Source organism: Siniperca chuatsi, linkage group LG4, assembly GCF_020085105.1.
Source record: "Siniperca chuatsi isolate FFG_IHB_CAS linkage group LG4, ASM2008510v1, whole genome shotgun sequence".
NCBI lineage: Eukaryota > Metazoa > Chordata > Actinopteri > Centrarchiformes > Sinipercidae > Siniperca > Siniperca chuatsi.
The window spans coordinates 18,740,722-18,765,479 of NC_058045.1; the positions used below are offsets into that span (position 1 = coordinate 18,740,722).

Sequence of the window (24,758 nt, forward strand, 5' to 3'; positions counted from 1 at the left end):
TACTTGTTAGTAGAATACGTTTGCTGTAGGTTTGTTGACAATAATTATAATATAGAATATCACCAGCCTTATCCTTTAACCCTAAAATGTAATCGTTTACCATGTGGGAACCATCTTTTGGAGGTGAGTCCCTGTAACATGACTGTATGAACAGATTCATGTGCCCACAATGTGATTAACACATACACACAAACACACACAGTGAGTCGCTCTCTCTCTCGCTCTCCCGCATGCTCTCTTGCTCTCTCTCTTTCTGGCTCAGTTGCCAAGGCTACCGTACAGCCTCTTGCTGCATATACCTAGACGAAGCTGCCGCCTGTGGATCTCTCTCTCCTCCAGGATACAAACAAAAGAAAACCCATCAGACTTTTATACCTCCATCTCTCTTTCACACACAGACACACACACCCACATTCGTAGATTCTGCCTCTCCTAACCTCACACACGTCCTCTGCCTCTCACTGTCGCTGTCTCCTTACATGCAAACACACTCCTTCTTCTCCCAGACAGAGGAGCAGTAAAGGGATTGGCGTGGTTCTTGGTTTTTGGCTCCTGGTCCTTGGCTCAAAGGGAGCAGAGCGCCAGATGGCGATGTGAAGACGGGCTCAGCCAGGTAAGAGGACTTATCCTAACCAGACTTAAGGCTGGGTGAGTGACTGTTCTAGCCCTCCTCTACTCCCTCTGTCTTTCCCCCCTGTGCGACATGAGATGAATACCAATTCCTCAGCAAAACCCCCACGGTTCGTATGGCTGCTGCGCTTCCCTGGCTGTAAAAAGGTAGGGATCTGTGATGTAGCATCTGTATGCATGTTTATTTTCAGATTATTAAAATTGATAATTTGCCAACAGGTTGGTTTTTTGATAGTGTTATAACTGTGTGTTTCCTCTCTCATGTATTATCATTCAAAGCTTGATTTCCTCTGTGTTGTATCACGTCTATGTGACAATGTGGGAGTTACCAGAGAGAGATGCAACAGTCCACCTCCCTGGGTGATTCATTACTAATCCATCCAGCTCTGCACTGTGTGGTCGCTCTAGCTCACCGTAGCCATGTACGTGATATGAATGGTGTTTTGTCTTAGTATGAATGACTGCCAGAGAATGGCATTCCTGCACTGGTGTTTTGATGCAGTGCAATCATGTAACACAATCCTTTGTCACTGCGAATCCAAATTTATCTCCAGCAGCCTGGAAATCAATTCGCTATGCAGCACATTTAAATTATTCATACAGTATAGCATAGGCTGAATTGTACGTTTATACTTTAATGAAATTTCTCTTTGAAATGCCCGTGGAGCTGCTGAGATTGTAGGAGTGTATGTAAACAATAGAGCTGACTGATTATCTGTCTCTGTGATATACAGGAGGAAGCTGCAGGCTTGCTGAGTATTTAATTTTAAGCTCATTGTGAGCTTATGTGTGGATTGATATCAAGATTTTATCAAGTGCAATGCGTGTGTGTGTGTGTGTGTGTGTGTGTGTGTGTGTGTGAGACAGAGAAAGGTTGATGAGCCAGGTCTTGGCCCTTGCGACTTTATCTCATGTTACCATCCCATCATCACTTTCAGTAAGAACTTTCTCTTACCTCGTCTCCCTGCCACATTCAGCACTTCAACGACAAGCTCGATACTTCACGTGCTTTTGATTCACCTGGAACAAGGAAATGCTGCTGTACCTGAGATATTGCTGTAATGATGGGGGCACATCAGACAAAGCAAAACAAATCCTTACCATTTAAAAAAAATAGAGTAGAAAAGTAGATGTGAACACATTATTTTTCCAGACAGAGACACTGGGAGCATCAGGAATGTCTATTAAAACACGAGCCAGCTGTCACCAAAAGAAAAGAAAAAATGAGACCCTTTTAATTCCCCTTGTTCCTGGTTGCAGGAAACGAGCTTTACACAGCTGTCAGCAGACCTGGCTCCGTGGTACTCCTGTGACAGAGGCCACAGGCTTATTGTATGGCTCCGTTTAGACCCAGCTGGATGTTGGGTGCTTTGAATGGATGCAGATCAATGGAAACACTACACACATACTCTATTTGAAGACTGAGGGGGTGGTGTTTGTAAGGACCCAAAGACAGTAGACCTTCAGTGAGGCTGCCAGGTTTGACTTATTTACCATGTATCCACTTTGCCTGGTTGTACATTTTTCTCAGAATACTGTGTATAAATAGTGGTTTTATTGCGTATTGGAGTTTAGTGATCATTAGACTGTGAATGGTGTTTTATTTAAGTTAAAATACTTCCCTGTACTAGAATATTCAGCTTGTTATTGCAACTTGGTATCGTCGTTCACGCTCTGATTTTGTGTCATTTTGAAGAACAACTTTAATTTGTGTTGTTATCTCCCCAACAATCAACAGGAACACTGTGTATAAGCTAGAAACAGACAGACAGCACTTTCTGAGTATTAATAACAACCATCATCATTGTTCAAACCTACAGAACTTTTAGTGTGGATCCGAGAGTTTTCAAAGATGCCAGATATGTACTTTAAATTAGGCTGAATTTTTGGAGAAACATGTATAAAATGATGCACAAGACATCTAGAATATTTCTATTTGAGGAAGGGTGTGGCCATAAAAACAAAGGAGTCATGGTTTGATGTGTTAACATCATATAACTTCAATGAAGAGCTGTAACAAGCCGAGACAAAATATACATGAAACAGACACTTATAGGTAATTTTAACTATCTCAAAGCTCAAAGGGGAAAAAAATATAAAAGGGTTAAAGGGTTGAATTCAGGGCCAAACTTAACATTGAGGACACTTACTTACTTACTTCTATGTTCTGATTCCAGTATTTTCTATTTACTATATATACATTCTGCTACCTTTAGGCCAATAAATAAAACATGTTTTAGTATTTTCCCAACAGAATTCCTGTCAGTGAGAAAAGGCATGTTGGGAAATGAAATACAGATAGTATCAGTGATACATTTTTAAAGAATTTGAGACTTTATTTTTGGTGTCTGGTCAAACATTTCTGAGGGGTGGGGGGACTCATGACCTCAGTATTTCTAAAATCCCAGCTACAGCCCTGGTTAAATGTACCAGACAATTCACCAAGCAAGCACTCAGCAGCCAAAGCAAGTGACTGAAAAACATGAATGTTTGACTCAAAGAATAAAACCAAAGCAAGGCAGAATCTTTTTAGACAAGCAGGAATATTTTCACTGCTCTCCTAGTGCAGATGTATGTTTGTGTTTTTCATTTTTCATGCGGTGTGTCTGCCAAAGTGTGTGTGTGTGCATGCTACAGTATGTTGGTTGCCACAGTTACCAAAACGCCAACCTCACTGCGTCATTGCTTCAGACAACCTTCAGACAAAAAAGAGTCGCTTTTCCTCCCATTCATCCCTCCATCCACTCATCCACCTGTCCATCCATTGTTTAAAAACGGAAGCAGTTTCTCTTATACAACAAAATCTATTTGTGTCTATATGTGTGTGTGTGTGTGTGTGTGTGTGTGTGCATGCGCGTGTGTATACTTTAAATGTGTGTGTACATTGTATATATGTATGCCCGTTGCCATGACTACGGGCCGGGCTAACTGGCGTCATCACTTCAAACCACCTTCGCAGCAAGCAAAGAGAGACAGAAAAGGACTCACAGAAGCTCCCCTCTGTTGAACACCTGCACTCTCTCTCACATGCACACACACACACACGCACACAAACAGACACACGCAGACATAGCGCCTGCTACTGGTGTGGTCTCATATTCCGCTGAGCTCACCTCATTCGTTCAACAGGGTCCAGTGGCACAGAAGGAGAGAAGGGGAGATGAGAGAGAGGAGAACAGAGAAGGCTCGACTTCATGCATACTGATTCGACTGGAGCAATCTGAATATATTTCTGAGGGTGTCTGCTTAGTCTGGCTCGAATCATCCCTGCCTCTTAGGGAGGGAGAGAGAGGCAGAGAACGAAAGACAGGGGAAGAAATATTGACAGTTTACTGTGTCACCTTACATCGCCATCCTCCGCTCATGAAAGCACAGCTGGGAGCTGACAAGGGTGCTACTCTACCAAACCTGTCTTAGCGTGACCAGTTGAGTTTGAGTCACAAGGTGTCTCTACTGTATATGTAACATTTTGGGACATGATTGGGAATGTGTTTAAGTGACCTGTAACCTGTTTTCTTTCTCTGTCCTCTATTTTTTAATTTTGAACACATGAGGTGTACAATGTTTGGCTGTTGTCTTCTGTCCCTCAGGTTTGACTCTGCCTTTTAATGGCTGACAACGGTTGGTTGCCACAGGATACAGGATTTACCTTGATCATGTGATCTGACTCCCTCCCCAGTGCCCTGCCATCTATCATAGGTAAGTCCCGTGACAGGCTGTATAGTTGTTATTTTTTTTGATATTCCAGTAAGCCAACTGGGAAATCATTTTCTTTTGCATTGTTGGTTTGATATTCATTGACAAAAACTCCAAACTCACTTGTGACAAATATAGCCATCAGCAACACATTCAGACAAAAGTGATATGTGCGCAAACAGTAGGCTACACCACCACTCTCACAGGCCCCCGCATTCACACATCCACACAAACCACGTGGCAGTAATCAGCCAGATGTACAAAACACCTTTATTAATGGTTGAAGGACAAAAGAGCAGGGTGGAAAAGGGCTTTGAATACACTGCTGACTGATACAGAGAGGCTGTGTGTGTGTGTGTGTGTGTTGTCAGTAGATGATAATGCTCAGGACGGATGAGAGGGATGAGAGCCACTCTGTTGCCAAGGCGACGGACAGGGCTGTAAACACGCTACCCCTGACTCATTTCTCCACAATAGAGCCTCTCTCTTTCAATCTCTCTCTCTCATTCTCTCTCACACAAACACACACACACATTCACACAATAGACTCCAATCTGAGGGAGACAAGAGGATCCGGAGATGAGAGACACTCCAAGCCGCTTAGCTATACATCTGAATAGGCCTGTGGAATAAACGTAACCCTTTCTGTCATGTACACGCTCATTTAAAAACACACAACCTGAAAAACACAGCTAGCACGTAATTGAACTGGAAATCAATGAATTTTCTTCTGTGCATGTGTATTATTAATAAAGCAAGAAAGACAAAAAGCATTAAAATGTGATTACTTACCAAGACATTTTAATGCTAACCCCATTTTGTGAAGTTTGAAGTATAGGCTATGTCTGCATGTTAAATGTTGTTCACACAGGGTGTCTTATCATCTAACACCATGTCAAAGGTCTCAAAAACAATATAAAACCATAAAACAGCACTACCCACATTGACCTTTTTTGTGTTTATAAGGGGTTAAAGCAACAACTAAAGCACATACTGTATTTATTTCATTTAAATAATGTTTTTGGACATTCTTGGAGATCACACACTCATCAGTCTTTCATTATTTTGTTAGATTTTCAGATAGCGTGCATAGGAAATACATAATAAATATGTCAAAAAACAGAGTCAGAATCCAGCGTTAAAAGCTTAATGATCACAGATGAAAGACTTGTCAAATACCTTTAATACAAAGGAGCCTCATTCAACAGGGGGATCATGACCCGCCGGCTGAGCAGCTCCACCCGTTCTCACACTGAGGACTCCATCTTCCTGAGGCCCGACGAGGACCCCGTCTGGCTGGATGAGCCCACAAAGACTGAAAAAATAGGCGACGGAGCCAAACAAGACGGCCTCCCAAAATGCAAAGATGGACCCACTGGGGGCCAAAGCCCACAGGGAGCGGAAGTGTTTATGCACAAGGTGTACGCGCTGGTAATTGAGATCCACTGCTGGGCTGCACTGTTTGTCGTCTCCCAAGTCACGGTATGTGAATGGACGTCAGAATCACAAAGAATCACCAGAAAAATTAAGTAAAAGTGGATAAAATCTTAACTTGTTTATAGATTTTTGCACAAGCTTTGGTTGTCAGCTCAGCATGTAGTGTAGACCAGTATGAAAAATCCACAGTAGTGTAATTGCAACATTAGCGATGCAAATGGCACTTACTGTAACACTTGAACACAAGGTATTCTCTCAACTTGACCATTATTTTTCCACAAAGATTTTCTTATCATATGCGTCATTACGTTGTCATATTAAGTGCTTTAGTCGACAGTGGACTTTATTCTGGCAAACGTTTTGGGCTAAAATTGGACACCTCTTTAGTATTCATTCCCTCTTCCCATCTCTGTCTCTGTTGACTTCATGTTTGATTCATTCATGAAAAAAAGGACAGGTGCAACATTATCATATGTAAAGAAATAAATCATTTAAAAAGAGCCTTGTAAATGAGGCCATGATTATGACACCAGACTGCATGTGGTCAATTTACATATTTTTTATGCCTGCGTAACAGGCCATCTTCTTTTCTTCTCTGTTCGCTTTTCACCTGAGAGCAGTCACAGCGCTGCCTGATTACCAGTGCATGAATAACTAGAGAGTGCACAGTGACAATCTGCCTTCTCTCCTCCCAGGGGTACTGGGTGTTTTTTGTGGTGGAAGGAAATGGACCGCTCTCTTCCATCTACAAAGCCCTGCAGGTCATCGACTTCTACCTTAGCTTCTTCTTACCCTGCCACCCAATTTTTGGAATGGACGTAAGTGTCGGATCTGACCTAGAGCTGTTTGTTTTGGATAGAGGCAAAACCTTGTAGATATGCTGAATCTAGTGTTGGTTGTGTCTAACTGCCTCTTCCCCTGTCTCTCTCTCTCTCTGCACTGGCCAGTCCATGGTGTTGATGAGGGAGGTAGTAAACACCAAACAGCACAATTGGATTTTCCACGGAACTGCAGGCATCGGTGTGGCCATCTGTGTTATCCTGGTAAAACAATGGACGGACCATTCAATTCCTACCCAAAACTTGTTTTCCATTTCCAATATTTGGACATTTCTGCCTGAATATGAGATTATGGTGGATGCTGAATAATTGTCATTTACATTGAAGGAACACGACAGTCTTTAAAAGAAACTGGATTGACTGGATCATTCATATCTTCATTTGCAGATTGGCTAGTTTCTTGCTTGCTTGATTTGTTTATTGACTGATAAATGGATTCACATTTGAAGGGGGGGAAATGCTGTTCACTGCTTCCTTCCTCCCACTAACCTCTCCCCAGGTCGTCCGCATTGTGTGTAAGTACGGCACTGGCTTGTGGTCGTCAAGAACAGTGTCCTGGGACATTGGTGATCGGCGTCAGTCTGTGAGCCGGCAGCCCTCCTTCACCTTGTCAGAGTGGACGGACGCTCAGGAGGATCTGCTGGACATGGACCCTGTGCCCCAGACGCCGGTCTTTGAATTGGGCACTGACACCAGGACGGAGGGAGACGCCGCTACCCTCACTGTCACACCAGTGGGGCTTCAGGAGAGGTTAGAGTTTGCAGAGTGGGGAGTGTTTTTGGAAATAAGAGAACTGGGTTTATTTGTTTGCATTTTAAATCCATATTTTCACATAGCAGATAGGTAAACACATACTGTATGTCTATATGTATTTGTATGATTTAATATGTATCACACAGGAGGGGCTCCAATGTTTCCCTAACCTTGGACATGTGTACACCGGGATGCACTGAGCCCTACGGCTACGGAGCCCAGCTCTCCCCCAGAGACCAGTCGGCCCAGGAGTACCTCCGACAGGGAACACACACCCTGACCCCTGCCATGCTACACACACGGGCCATGGATGACCAGACCCTGCAGGCTGAGTTTTATGTGAGCACAGCAGCAGCAGCAGCAGTAGCAGCAGCAGCTCACCCACCTACACGCTTTAGATTAACAGGGATGAACAGAGACTCACCGGAAAAGACGTACACTGACAAACACACACAGACGCAGGCACAAATGCTCACACCCACACACCCAGCAGAGCGCTGCTCACACCCGTGAGCTTTTCCACTGTCTGTTAGTGGGCGAAGGAAGGATAGATACAGGCATATTTGCATACGAAACCCACAGAGGATTCCAGTGTCTGCTGGGCAGAAAGATATGGGTTCAAGATCATACACAAGTTGTCTGTAGAATTTCAATCATGTACAATTAGACAACAAGTGTGAAGTGTGAAGGGCAGTGGATGACTTAATGTTGGATATTATTTTCTTGTTGTTTTGTTGCCTTGTAGAAGGCAAGGCTAGGACTTCCCCTCCATTTTCTGCAAGGACTGATTGTTGTTGCACCCATTGTTCTGTGTCCATTGGCAGGAAACTCCCATGAACTTTGTGGACCCTAAGGAGTACAACTACCCAGGGCTGGTGAGAAAGAACCGCTACAAAACCATCTTACCCAGTGAGTACAGCTGCAACAGTGACTAAAAAGAGATAATGCAATTGTAAATTTTGTAAAAGCTGCTTTTTTGTCTTGCTTCACTTTAATAATTTCACATACTCATCAACTGTTTAGCTCAGATGTGTTTGTGAAGGTCTGTCTCCGCACCAGAAAACTGATCCTCACACTGAGACACAGCACACAAAAAGACAATAAAACTGAGCTGTAAGATGTAATCCAGTATGTACGCATAAATCTTATCTCCCATCTTCTTCCGCTGTTATCTCTTTGAATTACAACCCATCTGTCTCTCTTTCTCATGATAATGTCATACTGTCCACCTCCAGACACACACAGCAGAGTGATCTTGAAGTCACAGGATGAAGATGATTTCCTCACTACCTACATAAATGCTAACTATCTCAAAGTAAGTGAAAATATGTGTATTTATAAGCATAATCTTGCCCCAGCACATCTCTGTGATGTAGCGTCTGTAACTTTATTCGTTCTCCATGGATGTGACCTTGTATTCTCAGTGTCTCCTACTCGCAGTTAGTAGAAACAGATAACTGTACATAACCGGGCGTGTGTGTGTGTGTGTGTGCAGGGTTATGGGGGTGAGGAGCGTGCATACATTGCCACCCAGGGTCCCACCGTAAACACAGTGGGGGACTTCTGGAGGATGGTATGGCAGGAGAGAAGCCCAATCATAGTGATGATCACCAACCTGGAGGAGAAAAACGAGGTCAGTGTGGCAAAATAAAGGATGATGACGACGATGATGATGATGATGATGTTGGATGCATTAATGGATAAATACAGATATGTTGATAATGGGATGGGTAAAAATATCCATTTAAGTGTTCATTGTGTCTTGCAGAAATGTGCGGAGTACTGGCCCGAGGACACTGTGGCCCATGAGGGCATCGAGATCACTGTTGTCACGGTAACCCAGGAGGATGACTACAGTCTGAGGGTGTTTACTTTAAAGGTAAGACACAGACAGACCGTTAATAGGTCACACAAGAAGGGTGAATACAGTGCACAGCATTACTTAAAACAGTAAGTAACAGTAAGTAAGCAACAGCAAATTGAAGGGTCAGTTCGAACTAATTGCAAAAAACTCTATTTTCACAATTATCTCCAGTGGTATCTAGCCAGATACCTTTAGTTTTATTTATGAATATAATGGAGGTGGATGGAATTTAATTTCTGGTGCTCACAGCACTCTGTGAGGCTGTACTCAGGCACAGCGGTGCTTTGCTAACTGGTAACACATCAGAATGTTAACATGCAACTGTTTAGCAGATATAATGTTCAACATTTTAGTTTAGCGTGTTAGCATGCTGACATACCCTGACAACAACACTGATGGGAATGTCATTAGTTTTGCAAGTATTGGACGTAATTTTGACCAGATGATGGAGCTAGATGAAAAGTTATGGGATGACGAAAGTTATTACATCCTGAGGGGGGACAAGGAATGTACCACATTTCATGGCAATTCATCCAATAGTTTTTGAGATATTTCAGTGTGGACCAAAGTGGTGTACCGACAGGCAGATAGTGTCATAGAGCCATGCGGCCAGTGTGGCCAACAGCAATTATTCTGGATAATTCACAAAGCTCACAGTGAACAATTTTCATTGGAACGTCTTTCTACCAATATATTAATATATTACTATATATATAAATATATTAATATAAATATCATATACTCCCTAGGAAAAAACACTGAAAGTGTGTTCTGTGCATTATCCAGAGTAGCAAGGACATTGTTTCTGGAATGAAAATTTTTTTAATGTAATTTTTGAAAGCTGTTAGCAACACAAATGAAATTCCTTTCCCATCCATTGTATTGGTGTGGCAGTAAAAATCTCAAAACCTGGACCAAAACTATTTTTTTTTCGCTGTTGCCTACAGTATATCTGTTGACAGCTGGCTGAGTGTGTGTTGAAATTCTTTTTTCAGATGATTGGTTGTGTCCACACATCTGATCTCAAAATTAATATTAGACCATGTAATAAAAACATGAAGCACTGCATTGTGTAGACATCACGCCAGATTGTGATCCTGGCTTCCCAACATACTAAGCAAACACTACCCACTACTACTAGCTTACTTTCTGCCAAAGTAAATGTTTTTTTTTTTTTTATCAGACAGTTTCATCAGACTGTCAAGGTGTATACAGACTCGGGGCGCCCCAGTAGCTCACCTGGTCATCCCCTCTCTCTCTCTCCCCCCCTCCCCTTTGTTGTCTATCTTCAGCTGCTCCACTATCAAATAAAAATGGCAAAAAAGGTGTATACAGACTCAACACAGATGTGTGTGTTGGGCGGTGGTTTACTCAGCGTTCCTGATGTAGCCATACTTTTCACTTCCATTCATGTGTTCATGATGGGTGCTTCATATTTAATTTGGGGTCATGGTGGCATTGGCACTTAGCAAGCCAGACATGATAATTCAGTAAATGCAGCCTGTATCTGATTACTAAGCACCAGGGGATCATTTTATAACTGGGCTCTGAGTTAAAAGCTTGTTGATATGTTTATTCAACTCCTCTCGTTTATGTTATCTATCTATGTTGGATTAATGATCGTTGTCAGACTGACACTAAGGGAACAGAGGCAGCTGATGGATTTAATTATGTTACAATATAGGCAAGGGAGGAATAGACTATGTAAGCTTTTTTTACAACCCTCACTCTTTTTTTGCTGCCTTGCTCTGCGTTCATTGTTGTTGTAGCAACAAACACCAAGATAAAAATTTGGATATACATGAAAGCAACAGGCTGATCAGAAATCATTGTCAGTCTCACGTACATGTGTGCACAACATGATCACATGCGTATTTTATGCCTGAATGCCCATCTGTGTGTTTGTGTGTCGATGTGTCTGCATGCGTGTACTAGTGTGGGGATGAGGAGCGCAGTCTGCGGCAGTACTGGTACACCTCGTGGCCTGATCAGAAGACTCCAGACAAGGCTCCACCTCTTCTGGAACTGGTGCAGGAAGTGGAAAGGGCCCGAGAGGAAGCACCGCCCTCCACTGGCCCTATAATTGTCCACTGCAGGTACAAAAGTAGCTTGTTTGTGATATAGGGACAAATAAGGAGTTCACATTAAACACAAAGGCCTATTATAAACCCATGTCGATAATATATACGCATAGGGGAAATTGCCCAATTTCACATTAGAGAACCCTTTTTATTGCTGTTTTTTACTATAGAAACCACTTGGCAGATCAGAGCATTTGCCTTCTTCCAATCCTCCGCTGTCTGATTTCTCCAAGGAGGATTTGGCATGATTCAAATTAGTGGGATCAGTGCAGATCAATACACTGATCCATCTATTTCTCCTTCTCCACCCTCCTCCGCCCCTTTACCCCTCCAACTTTTTGTCCGCAGTGCTGGAATTGGTCGAACTGGCTGCTTCATCGCCACCTCCATTCTGTGCAAGCAGCTGAGGACTGAGGGTGTGGTTGACATCCTGAGAACCACCTGCCAGCTCCGTCTGGACAGGTGAGATATTCTTAGCCCTTATCCATGCTTATATCTATCTTTAGTTTTTGGCATCAAATCTTTGTTTGTTGTGGAAAGAGAGCCTAGTTGACTTTTGACAGTTGATCTCGTTCCGAATGATGAGCTATAGTAAGTTGCTGTGAGCTTAAGTTTGAATAGGTTACCCCAAAATGAAAATTTAGAGTTTATGCCTAGGACTACCAACCTGTTACGCTACTAAAGTCAATCATACTCTACTTGTGATATACTGAAATTATAATTGAGTTAATCTTTTCACACTTCCAAAAACAAAAAAATGGCCACCTAATTTCATAGTGTAATTTAAATGTAAAAGTAAAGTAGTCGTGAGGTTGCCCTTGAAGTGAGTTAACCAGAGTATTAATGAGACAAATGTGACCACAAAATGTTTTTAACTTTAAAGCACTTTAATAGATCTCTCTTTCACAAGAAGCAATTAACTTGTCATAGCAGGAAAAGCACAGATGTAACTACTAACTAATTACTTATGGCCCTGTTCCATTTAAGTGTCCCAGTATGCCATGCTAGATATTCTACATGCACAAACGCTTTGCCCTGACCCAGGCACACCTAAGAAGAATGCAGCCATTATTAGTGTTATAAGTTACATCTGTTTTTGACTAGTCAAAATGTCACGGCCCATTGTGTTGCATGGGCTGTTTGAGAAAATGTGATGAACATTTTAGTCTTTGCTAGAGCTGTTAAAAGGTGACCCAGTTTTTAATTAAAGTAAAAAATAAAGCTGAAATGAAAATATGAGGGCTAATTCAATGTGTGAGACATCAACACAGTTTTGACTAATATTGAGATAAGCAGCTACAGTAACTACACATTTTTTATAGAAACAAAAGGGAGAGGATCACTAAAATCATTAGGATATATTTTCTGGGAAACATGAATGTACAAAACTTTGCGCCAATCTGTCTTGTAGACTGGATAAGAGTACACTTTGACCTTTTTTGGATCATGAATTTCTGCACAACATTTCATGGCAAACCATCCAATAGTTATTGAGATATCTCAGTCTGGACCAAAGTGGTGGGCCGACTGACCAACCAACCAACAATGTGATCCTAAAGAAATTGCAAAACAGTTTCTTTCTATCTGAATCATTATGCTTGTCGTTCTGTGTGTGTTTCTCAGGGGTGGGATGATCCAGACGTGCGAGCAGTACCAGTTTGTGCATCATGTTCTCAGCCTGTATGAGAAGCAGCTGTCTCACACTGCTGAGGAGTAGAGTGAGCGCTACAGCTCCACCCAGACCGAGACACACCACTGTACACTGTACCGCCTCAGGTGGTATGCACCACTGTACTTAGCATCATCTCAATCTCACCCTTTAACAAGTTCTCACCATTTTAATCTCTTCACCCAAGGCAGGCTCGCTCAGACAGGACTGAATGGTTGACATGAAATCTGTGCTTATTGCATGTCTTTGGGCAGAACAAATATAGGGAGGTGGGATTTGAGATAGCCCCCAAAAATCCTGAACAGACACTTTAGTGTCATTGATCCACACGGTCCTGGAGAGTTGTAACAGTCAGGCCCGAAATAATCCAAGCCCGCACTCCTGACATAATTTAATTTGCACTGCTGAGGTTTTTATCACGTTACTGTACACAAGTCTCTGTCATCAAGGCCTCATTTAGTACTTGGCCTGAAATAGCCCCCTCACATACTGTATGTACAGTTATCAAAAGGTTAACGTTAATCAGATCACCTGCAGTGGTGTCAGTTTGCTGTTAGGAGGAAATTCCCAAAGTTAGTGTCAATAATAAGGGCCCTTTACAGTATAAATGCCAGCATAATTTAAATCTACAGAAGTGATCAAATGCCAGCCTAATGTTAAACACTATATAGATGTAAAAGTTCACATGAAACTTAAGTTAACTAACATCTTTTCTCTTTGACTCTCATTGACTCTCACTTTTGATGTAAAGAATCATTACAGAAGGCCTGTTAAACTTTTGATGCGTTCAGGAGCCACCTCATCTTCAGGTTGCATGGTGCTAAGTGTTCATTAAAGGCATGTGCAATGTTATGGAACATAGGAATGTATAACAATTAGGTTATTAATTAACTAATTAGGATTTCTGTGCAATCTACAGTATTACAGTTTTACTATGCTGCCTGTGCAGTCATCATGGCCCATGATGTTTACAGTAAACAACTCCTACATTAAGGCCACATAGACGTACACTTAGAGGCGTCACAGAGCCGGCGACACTGAGGGGACAGAGGCCAGAAATAGAATCAGACTGTCAGAAAAATCAATGCAAAGCCCAATCAAAGCTCTGGAGAATGTGACATATACACACAGGGAAATGTAATGCAGAGGAAGGCAAAAAATTGCATTAAAAAATGCACCAATGGATAATATTCTTGTAAATGTCCCATTACTATCATGAAGCTTGTCGCCCTGAGAGTGTGATGCTCTGTGATGCCTCTGCTATCAACAGTAGCTTGAACACATCCGTGAAGTAAGAAGCCCATGATTGTTGTATAGACAGGCCAGGCCTAATCTGTATGAAGCACAATAGACCAACTAAGGTTGTCTCTGATGTTCAGCTGTAAAAGTTGTTGTTTTTTTTTTCCCGTATTGTGTTTTGATTGTGTTGAGTTTAATGGATTGCATGTGCTGTATGGGACTCCATAAGTCCACAATCAAAGCGACGTGATTGGTTGTCCTGCTTTTTGTTGTGTAAAAGGGTTTAAGCCTATTATATTGCTTGCTCTCGGCCAATGCTTTTGATACAGTTTGCTTTTGTGAAACCAACCAGAGATATTTTTAGAACATTTTGATACAATCCTTTCGAGTAGATGCCTTGTGTATATTTCCGTTTACACCATGATGGAATGTAGCTCATACTGTGGATCAAACCATCGGTTTATATTGCAAGATTTGACAGAACAAAATGTGACAACTACCTAAGTTACCTTACAGTACAGAAAATAAATAGATTATGTTCCGTCCTCAGTATTATTACTTTATGCCTTTAGGCTTTGCTTTAATATGCTTTGCTCTCTGTGTATGTTTTTATCGTTTTCTTGGAGAATTTTACCTCAGACTGAGTTTTTACGCAGTCCCCATTTGATTCCATCTGTGACTCTAGGCCACTCTCAGTTGACAACATGAGAGGTAATTGCTATGTGTAAGGCAGCTAAAACAGTGAAGACAGTTTTCTATGTAACAAAAATCACACTCAAACAACTTCTATCTTGACTTAATGCATCAGATCAACAGTCATGAACATTATCAGAGGATGGAATTAACTGTGTGAGCTCGGACCAATTTATAAACATCAAATCAACTAGCAAATTAAACTGCCAAAATGACCTTTTACAGTAAACTAGGACTGAGATTGATAAGAAAAGCTACAATCTATTGTCAGACTTTTGACATAATCCTCTGAATCTGATAATGTCCAGTGTATTTGACTGAAAAGCTTTTATTTTGAGTGCTTGTTTTCAATGCTTACCTGGTCCTCTTCTGATGATCAAAATGGGGATGATGAAATAGCTAAACAGTCAGACATCCAACTAACCAGCAATCAGTATTCCTCTCCTCTGGTACAGTATCGCTTTAAGTTGTGAGTTTTTGCATCCAAATAAAGGTAGATTTTCATGAATCTGTGTTGCTGTCTTTCTGACTCTCTCTGACACTCTACCTCTCAATCACACACAGACACACAAACCTCCCTTCAAACCAGAGCATCAGTAAAGCTAATTACTGTGGGTGCAATGCAATCTGAATTCAGAATGTAAAAGTTACTGAAACATAGATTAGAGATTAAAAGCACCGGGGGCAATTATGTCAAAGCTGAGATGTGACATCTACTCATATTACCTTGACAAAAATTCTCTCTTGCACCAAAGAGTGCAGTTCAATGTCTGTACCACAAGGTGTCAGTATATACAATGTAGCTGCACATGCTGCCAATAGCTCTATCACCCTGCATTCATCTGCTTACTCACTAACACAGAGGTGGCAGAGGAACAGAACAAAAGGCTTTCAGTCAAACAAAAGAGAATTCATAATACTGAATTCAAACACCCGACACCTGCTTATTACAACTGTTTTATTCAGTGGTTAGTGAGAATGCGATACTGTGGATAAATCAATGTTAATTTCAGTAAACCAGAATATATATATATTTGACATATTTCTCTTAAAGCCCCTATATACATGTACCAATAATACACCCACACAGGTGTTTTGACTTATGTTCCCTGATTAGAGATCTTCTCAGGATTGTGTGAGCTGTACAGACTGTGCATGATTGACATCTCCCTCACTCTCCTGTTAGTTGTGTTGTTACAGATTACACCTCTATCATTCTTTTTAGTTCACAGAGTTTGGTGACATCATGTAATTCCCAGCATAACTTAAATAATTATGAAAAATGTTGATCCGTGTCAGCGTGTGTGCCTCAACTAGCAAATCCATAGTCTGGGACAAGCAATGATTCTCAAGTAGCTACTTTATCAGAATATTGGTATTATTGTGCTCATGTATTATTTAGCATTTTGCTATATGCCACATTTAAACTGTGCAACAGTCTGTGGTGCAAACATTATGCAATTGTAATGTACATTTTTACAAGGTTTTGTAAATATGATTAGTATGATCTGTTTGTAGTTCGGTTTCTGATGAAGACCACGTGGTGTAACAGGCTAAATAACAATTTTAGAAAAAAGACTGCTAATTATTTTCTCTGCTCAAATATTCATGGTTTGTTACACAAAACCATATAAGTCTATGTAAAACAAATGATTTCGCCTGTGTTACTTTCATCTTGAACATGTTACCACAGGTATGAAAGCAGCATTGTGCTACTCAGTTCTGTGTCAAAAGGTTTTACCTATACTTTATTTTTAGAAAAAGACCTAAATGCTTGGCATTCACAATAACAATTTGCATGTGCATCTTTTTAACCACTAAGTGACTGATCTGCAAGCGTTTTGCGTTAGCACAATATGACGCAGATTTTGTTGTTGTCCTCGTGGTCATCTTTTCATCACTGGCACATTGCATCAAGACTGCACTCTTCATGAGCGCGTCTCCTTTAAAAATCCGGACTGTCCCTTTAATCCGCAGATCAGAACGTTGACGTCACCCATGCCATGAGCCGTCTGCGCTGATTGGCTGGAGGTGACGTCAACCTCATTTTTTTTTTCTTCTCCCTACTGAACCATGACCTCATCGCTTTAGTTCAAGAAAGTGCTAAAGTGCACCTTCTGTAACTACCCCCAACACACACTTACACACTACCCGTTTTAGCTATTACCTAGCAAAGCTAATCTATCCCTCCACGAGCTGACCACGTATCCTGGTCATTTAAACGGCTGAAGAAGCGGTTTGCAGCGAATCACCGCGCTTTCATGTCTCGTTTGTTCCTGGCGCTGTCACCCTCTGTCACCAGTACTGTCCCCCGCCACACAGCCAGGTAAACACCGGCCAGCCCCATGAAGACACCGCCACTGTCCCCTCACACATGGAGGCCAGTTGAATAACACAGAGGAGCCGCGTGGAGCCCCGAGGTGAGTGTTTGTGTGTATCAATTAGTAGAAACGATATGCTGTTATAAGTGCGTTGCTACCCACAGAGCTAGCTTACGTTAGCAGCGCTTGCTCGCTATCTGTGCTCGTGCCCCCCGCTGCTGCGGCTAGTCCGTCAGCGCGCACTCCCCCCTATATGTGCGCGCTCGACTTATAATGGGAATTAAACCCCGTGCAGGCTGAAGATATCGATTCTTTTATTTTGACAAACATCTGATCCCTTACCGTGCCACCATTTCAAGGTAGGTAGAATAAGTGGTTTGCTATATTATCTGTTTAATTTGCGCGCTGCTGCTTTACAATCATCTCAGCCTGTCTCATCAGTGGGGTGGTTTATTTTCGCATGCGGACATATCCACGCGTCATAACAACACAGGGCAGGTTTCCCACTCAAAACAACGCGCAGTGAACCGTTCCATAAACGTGTAGTTTAACATTACTTGACGCTAATTATGCAACGTTTTTAAAGGCAATGACCGCTGCCCGCGTTGTGTTCTATTCTTATTTCTAATCTAGGTCGGTTTATTATAGTGCGCTACGACCGCTCACCCTCCATCATTGTTATTAACGTTATCAAACAGGCCACAATGTCCCGTCTATTTCACCCCATTGCTTTATTGGTCAAAATGTCTGAAGATATGCAGTTTTTAAGAAACGATTTTCCACATTTTTATTTATATACTATTTATAGGCCATACAGTGTATTTCATGTCAGGTATTCTTGGTATTATTTGCATCAGTATCCATGTCGTGGTGATTGTTATGGTAGATTCCGGGGTTATCCCAGTTTATTATAGGAGCCCGCAATTTGCAGCACCCCACTAGGAGAGTATTAATTAAAGGGCACCAGCTTTATACCAGGTTATGTTGTTTACAGTGTGAATAAGATGCTTCTGCTCCACCAGGGCCAACCAGAAATTGATTTTTCCAAATTACATGATCACTGTAACAGCACCACTCATGTTGCACAGTTTTTTTTTTCCATTTCTGTATTACTAACCCCAGGCTTGTGACTCTACTAACCCTATGTGTTATGAACACATTCATTATTTGTATCCAGATGCTCAAATATGTTGAAGAGGTATTATCTGATTGTTGTACCTGCTCTGAAGATGTAGGACGGGATAGGGCAGTTGATATCAGGATCATAGTTATGTTTTAGTCAGGGAATCAAAACACTCAAGCAGAGCTGAAACAAGTAATTGATTAGTCTAATGACAGAAAATTAATTTGCAATAATGTTGATAATTGATTAACCATTTGTCATTTGTTTCTAAAAAAATTACCAAACACACAGTTCCAGCTTCTCACTTGATGATTTGCTGCTTGTCTTTGTCCTATGTGATAATACACTATATATCTTTGGGATTTAGACTGTTAGTCAGACAAAACAGGCAATTTTAACATAGCACCTTGGGTTTGAGGAAATTTAGACATTTTTCACTATTTTCTGACATTTTATGGACCAAGTGATTAATCCAATAGTCAAAAAACAATTAACAGATTAAATGACAATACAAATAATTTTTAGTTGCAGCCCTACACTCAAGGTATTTTTCCTTTATTTCAAAGAAATATTATCTAATTAGTCTCAGAAATAAGCTGATGTAACGAAAAACTGTCAGGAAGTAGATTAGAAATACTCTTATCAGACTAGTTATCTAATAACTAATAACTAATCCAGCAGTGTTTTGAAGGCATGTCAGCATACCCAAACATGATCTCTAATTCTTGTTGCTAAATTCTCCACTATAAACTAGTGGCCCTATAATCCTCCAGCTGCACTGTGTTGATGGTGTTGGCCTGAATACCTGCAGAGTCTCTTGGTGTAGTTGCATTTCAAAGTGTAAATGACACATACACTCAAAAGAGACCGTGTGTAAACACACACAGATGCAAACTTTTAGTTCATGAGTGAGCCTGTGCCACAGAGTAAAGGGCATGAGACGCTCTGATGATGTAACTGTTTGATACAATGAGAAACATGAGTTGTTTGTTTAGGCCACAAACTCAGAGCCAGTCTACTCGAGGCTCTGGCCACTGGTGACGTTATGCAGGGAGTTAATGAATAACCTGGATGGTATTACATCAGCGTTGGTTGCCCTCCAGTTGCTCTCTTTGTGCTTGCCTCTCTTGCCGATGTCTGATATGGCATTATTGATCTAGCCAATCATGCTGGTTTTGTATGAAGGGCCTGTGAACATGTTGGCATGGATTATCCATTTTATGGAGATGAAGTTACTTCCCCAACTTTGTTTTATTTACCTATTACAAAGAAGCTTTTTTATAATCAGTCTTTTGTTATCAGCTGTAAAGAGAGTAGCAGTAAAGTCTGTTGATGATTTGTGTGACTGTATTCTACTTGACAAGCCAGGGGGAAATGTATGGATCTCTGGGATTTCCTCTTTTCTCTCTAGCTGTTGAGTAGTGTATGATTAATAATTTAATCAGTTAGTGTTAAAAAAGTCATTAAGAAAAAGTTTTGTACCTGTTTTGTACAATTTTGAAGAATGTCAAGGTTATGCTTGCTTCATACTTTTTCTGTGGTTAGGGTTGATAGGCGTGTAAGCTCTGTATAAATGTAGCTTTGTCATCCATGTACCTTAGCATTCATGGTTCTCATGCTTTTAATGACAGTTCCAGTACTTCAGAGGCACTGTAGATAAATATATATGTATATAGATATTCAAATTCCCCAACAAGATAAAAAAAATCTTTCAGAGTGGATCAGTTGATCTGGTTCTTCTGCCTTCAGCCTGTAGTCAGGGTGTAACTGCATGGCTTCAACTTTAAGGAGGTGCACAGTCTTGTTCGCCTGCATCTTTTGACCATGTGCACTTGTTTGCACGTGGACTATGTTTTTTGAAAAGCAGTCAGAAGGATGTTGTTTTTCAACCAGCTCAGGACAGATATAGATAAAAAAAAATTAAAAACTTTATGCTAAACTTGCTGATCATACTAGAGTAGAATTGCTCAGACTAAACCAGCAGAGAACAAATCAGAGAGAACAAATCTCAGAAATATTTTAAATCAGCAGCTTGTAGACTACCTCCCTGTAAAATCTCATCATTAGTTATTTAAGGGAACATGATAACGTAGTCGTACAGCTAAATTTGGGAGAATCTATTTTACAAGTGTTTGTAGCACTGTCAGTTTTAGCTCTCTCCCCTCCTGTATCCCGATCCAGCGTCAGCAGCAGTAGCATCCCATCACCATCACCCTCCCCGTGCCCCCTGCTCACCCCAACCGGGCTGTTTCTATGGCAACAACAGAATCTGCTCCAGGCCTGTACACGCTGTCTCTGTCTCTGTCTCTGCGCTTTCTCTCCTCTCGGCTTGTTTTCTTCTGTTCAGCCAGAGCCTCACAGCAAGCTCCTGGCTGCTGCCTATTTTAGTTTGAGGAGCATGTTTGTTTTTGCTCCTTATTGTTCCTGCCTGGATGCAAGATGGTGGAAGAAAGATGGTTTTGGATAAGGGGTCGGGTTGCTCCCTCTCTGTATCATTCATCATCATATTTCTCTCCCTTTCCATATTCTGATATTTTCCTGTCTCTCTTTCTCTCTGTTTCCCTTTACTTTCTCCTGTTATCTCCTCTCTTCATTCCCTTTCTTGTCTACACAAACAGGGTCCACTGAGAGTGACGTTACCGTAGGATGACTGTCTAGCGGAGTGTCTCCCTCTCGCAACCGTCACACATGTAAACCTGCACACTCCTCCCCTCCCTGTCCCCGTTCACTGCACAAGAGCAAGAAAGAGAGTGATAGAGGAGGAAGGAGGGATTCGGAGAGAAAAAGTGAGAGAGGCTGGGGGGTTGGGAGAGCGGGCGCCATTAGACATATGCAGCGTCAGATGTTGTGCTCAGCAGCAGGGAAACAGAAAAAGGGAGAGAAAGATTCACACCCCTGGAAGCTGTGTTGTTAGCTGCTCAGCTAAAGGGCTTCGCGCCATATAAGGTATGGTATAACAAGTGATGGGGCAGGTCATTATCAGGGCTGTTTGTGGTAGTGGACACTGGCATTACAGCTAGGCTTAGTATTTCTGCAGAATGGCTGCTGGGGTGCACATCATTGGAAAAGTGTGCAAATGTCACTATATCAGTGTGCTTATGTGCTGTGTTGCTGCAGGTCACAAAATTGATTAGATATAGATTGGAGAATAGACTGGATTAGATTTATTTGTCTGTGTTGCTTTCTTAAGATACAATATAAGCTGCATTATGTTTGTGCAGAGTACTGTGTGTACTACCTTCAGTCTTCGTTGACTGACTTGACTATTCTATATTTTATTTAACCAATATTTGTTATGGCATGCAACAGTATGAGTACATACTACGTATGTTCAGGCTTGGCTAGCAGTCTGTAGGACACAGGCTTTAGTGTAGGTGACAGAAAATTAATATTTTGTGGATCCATAGAGGAATGATGCATGACCTTTGCTGTTATGAGCGACACTGCAACGCGTTTGTCACATCTCATGTGATTACATTATCTACTCCACATCCACATCTTAAGTTTGCTGCAAGTTAGTTTATGAGAATGTTAGCAATTTCTCTTCCCCGTCTCTCTCTTAACACTCAGCTTCTCCCTTTATGTTTCCCCCTCTTTCAAGCAGTCTCTTTCTCGTCATCTCTTTCCTTCCCTGCTCCATCCTCACGTTTGTCCCCTCCCTTACCTTGAGCTGGCGGAGTTGCTAGGCTGGAGAGATTCTCACTGAATAACATCTTCCGTTACCTCTCCCCTCCTCTCTCCTCTCTCCTCTCTCCCCTCCCTTCCTCCACGGCAGTGGTGTCAGAACAAGTGTGAAAAGTTGCAGAGCAGAGCTGCCTGGACGTCTTCCCAAGACACAGTTTCTCCATATCTCCTCTCTCTCTGTCTCTGTTTTCTCGCCCACCTTCTCACCACTGTTCTGGTGTGCAAAATGTTTTTCTTTTTCTGCTTCTGTTTCTTGTAGCCTACATAAAGTGTTATTATCATAACATGACACATTATTTTTTGCTTGCTAGTTTGCCATTTCCCCCTGTCGTTTCCCCTCTTTTATATTTTCTTTATGAAGTGGACATATGCGTTGCTGATATGATTATTTTGATAGTGTCTTTCTGCTGTTAAATTATGCTAAGGCTTTTGTGCTTTTCTACTTTATCTCTCTCCACTACTACCTGTTTCTACACATCTATCTGTTGCACTCTCCCTTTTCAACCGAGGTTTAAACCTCCATTTAGGCTTTGGGGTAAATGAGAGGAGGCCCATTCATTTTTCATGACACCATGTGCCTGTAGATGAATAAAACAGCATTCACATTCGGACCTTCTCACTTGTCTCATGACACCTGGTTGACCAAGGAAATGGTCCTCAACCTACACAGGGTTTCTATTTATATGTTCTCTCCAACAAATGGCACTGTGGTTTTTGTAATGGTCACAGCCTAGCACACTTTTTCTCACACACATGTGCAGTCATCGATCTTTCAACCCTGATAAATGATTGTGTGTGTGCGTGTGTCTCACGATAAATGTACAAGCGCTGTGGTGAACATGAGCAGGTAGGAGATCCGAGTGATTAGTAGTGATAGGTAGGAGAAGGCAGTTCATCAAGTTTACAGACGGCTTTCTGTAACACACACACATTGACACGCACACATACACAGGATGTCACACAGTTTGGATCTGCTCTCTGAATTCCCCTGGCTTAATTTATCTCACACCCTCAGTTTCCTGTTTCATGAGCTACTGCACAAGAGACCCTTGATCAACAACAACCAACCTTCACACACACTTTATACAGCCACGCACACACACCCACGTTGTGCATGTCTAACTTAAGTCTTTGGTTTTGTATTTGGATGTGTGATATTCCTTCAGATCTCAGGACTGATAAATCCAGTTGGCTTTTAAGCCTTTAAATAACTTTTATATTCATGATTAGCATTGTGGCTATTTTTAATATTCAATGTGCTCAAAGTCTGCCAATAAAAGATAATACAAATGCACAAAAATACAATGTGCGCTTGACTGTGGTTTGGAAATTAATGCGAAATGAATCGCTTTCTAGCAGTGGGGTTAGCATGAGTGGACTGAAGCTCAGGATGAGAGGTGATCATGCCCTTGATGTCTAATCATCTCCGAACTGACAGTGGCAGTTATGAATGTCACTGCTGGCCAATAACAGCATTGAAATAAACCATTGAATGCCATGCTTCCTTACACCATTGTGATTCTTTTGTAACTGTTACAATTTCTTCTCTCTTTTGCAGGCACCATGTATCTCTTAGCACCTGCTCCAGTGGTAGCCCTCATCCACTGACCTCACCTCCTCCCCATCTCTTCCTCCACCTTTCCCTGTCTCATCTAACCCTCTTCCTCCACACCCCATCCTTTACTACCTCACGTCTCCGCCCCTCCTACATCATGGCAGGGGAGAAAGGGCCGACTAAGCGAAGTGCCATGGACATCAAGCGCCTGGCGAGCCTCATCCAGAGAGGAACGGGCCGTTTGCTGGTGATTGACAGCAGGACATTTTCTGAGTACAATGCGTCGCATGTGCAAGGTGCGGTCAACGTCTGCTGCTCCAAGCTGGTGAAGAGGCGACTGCAGCAGGACAAGGTGTCTGTCACTGAGCTACTGCAACCAAACGGCAAGGTCAAGGTAAGTTAAAGCTCAGCAGACCTGACAGTTGGTGCTTTTTGGGTAGTAGGATGTGATGCCAGTGATTTGAGAGCCTTTCTTTTAAGTGCCAGACTGGATTTCAAGTGTCTGTGTGGCAAGCTTCCACCTTGCTGATAAGGACAAGGCACTGGATCCCTACCACCTTAATAATCCAGCACATAATCCCTGTAAAACTGTGAATTGTTGTTTTTAATTAAACAACATAGATATAACTTAAGAAATGCATGGGTACTAAGTAGACTTTTGGGATTTACAAGATTTTCCTGTGAGATACAAAGAAAAGCCTTGACTCTTCTTGCAAATGAGGGTTGGGAATTGAAATGGTGCGTTTACAGTACAGTGCATTGGGACAAGTCATAAACTTGCTAGTTTCAGCAGAAGCTACAGAATCAGCACAGGAATGCAAAACATGAATACAGCAGGGACTTCTGTGACAAAATATCCTGTTGAGGAATTCTTTGTTGAAATGGACATAGAGCCACAGGAAATATGTTTGTCTAGAGCTTTGTGTTTGAGGGTTAAAGTTTAAGGTGCACTCTTTACTATAATTGTAAAGCAATGTTATGTGTGTCACAATTGTAATTGAGAGAGAGTACAGTATGTGTTCTTTGTTATTCAGAGATACAGTAGATTCAACAAGTTGTGATAGTAGGAGGAAAGACTTTCTTTGAAGCAGAGGTCTCAGATTCAAGTTCCCATGTCAACAATTGTTCACCCTGCTGACTCCCTTACATCTCCATGGGTTTCTCAGAACATTTT

At 41.7% G+C, this 24,758-nt stretch overlaps 2 protein-coding genes across 8 annotated transcripts in view; both read left to right on the forward strand.

The window, feature by feature from the left end:
• The first annotated feature begins 259 nt into the window (after nt 1-259).
• On the forward strand, nt 260-15,409 carry ptpn5 (protein tyrosine phosphatase non-receptor type 5). Of its 4 annotated transcripts, none has more exons than XM_044191880.1 (14): nt 260-777; nt 4,221-4,329; nt 5,535-5,808; nt 6,459-6,581; nt 6,711-6,806; nt 7,102-7,352; nt 7,502-7,694; nt 8,180-8,264; nt 8,591-8,670; nt 8,851-8,988; nt 9,124-9,234; nt 11,155-11,315; nt 11,649-11,762; nt 12,924-15,409. In XM_044191880.1, exons 3-14 carry the CDS (start codon nt 5,542-5,544, stop codon nt 13,015-13,017), a joined length of 1,713 nt encoding a protein of 570 aa, XP_044047815.1. In that variant the 5' UTR covers nt 260-777; nt 4,221-4,329; nt 5,535-5,541; the 3' UTR covers nt 13,018-15,409. The 4 variants fall into 4 exon arrangements, with proteins under 4 accessions (XP_044047815.1, XP_044047814.1, XP_044047816.1 ...); XM_044191879.1 differs by having other exon boundaries at nt 260-613; XM_044191881.1 differs by lacking the exon at nt 260-777 and adding an exon at nt 1,256-4,074.
• A 1,625-nt stretch (nt 15,410-17,034) lies between these two features.
• Nucleotides 17,035-24,758, forward strand: part of dusp8a (dual specificity phosphatase 8a) — a 43,575-nt gene continuing 35,851 nt past the window's right edge. The window contains exons 1-2 of one of the 4 annotated variants that reach the window (XM_044191883.1): nt 17,035-17,321; nt 23,588-23,978. In XM_044191883.1, the coding sequence (XP_044047818.1) occupies nt 23,742-23,978 (237 nt within the window). In that variant the 5' untranslated portion in view covers nt 17,035-17,321; nt 23,588-23,741. Of the gene's footprint in view, nt 17,322-17,428; nt 17,582-21,146; nt 21,292-23,587; nt 23,979-24,758 lie in introns of those variants that run through there. The other 3 variants (XM_044191885.1, XM_044191886.1, XM_044191888.1) reach the window with 3 other exon arrangements.

Excerpts from the sequence above, each read along its gene's own strand:
- ptpn5 (XM_044191880.1), top strand. The coding sequence starts at position 5,542 with ATGACCCGCCGGCTGAGCAGCTCCACCCGTTCTCACACTGAGGACTCC. Across the intron at positions 6,582-6,710 it reads ACCCAATTTTTGGAATGGAC|TCCATGGTGTTGATGAGGGA; the intron begins GTAAGTGTCGGA and ends TGCACTGGCCAG. Across the intron at positions 8,265-8,590 it reads CTACAAAACCATCTTACCCA|ACACACACAGCAGAGTGATC; the intron begins GTGAGTACAGCT and ends GTCCACCTCCAG.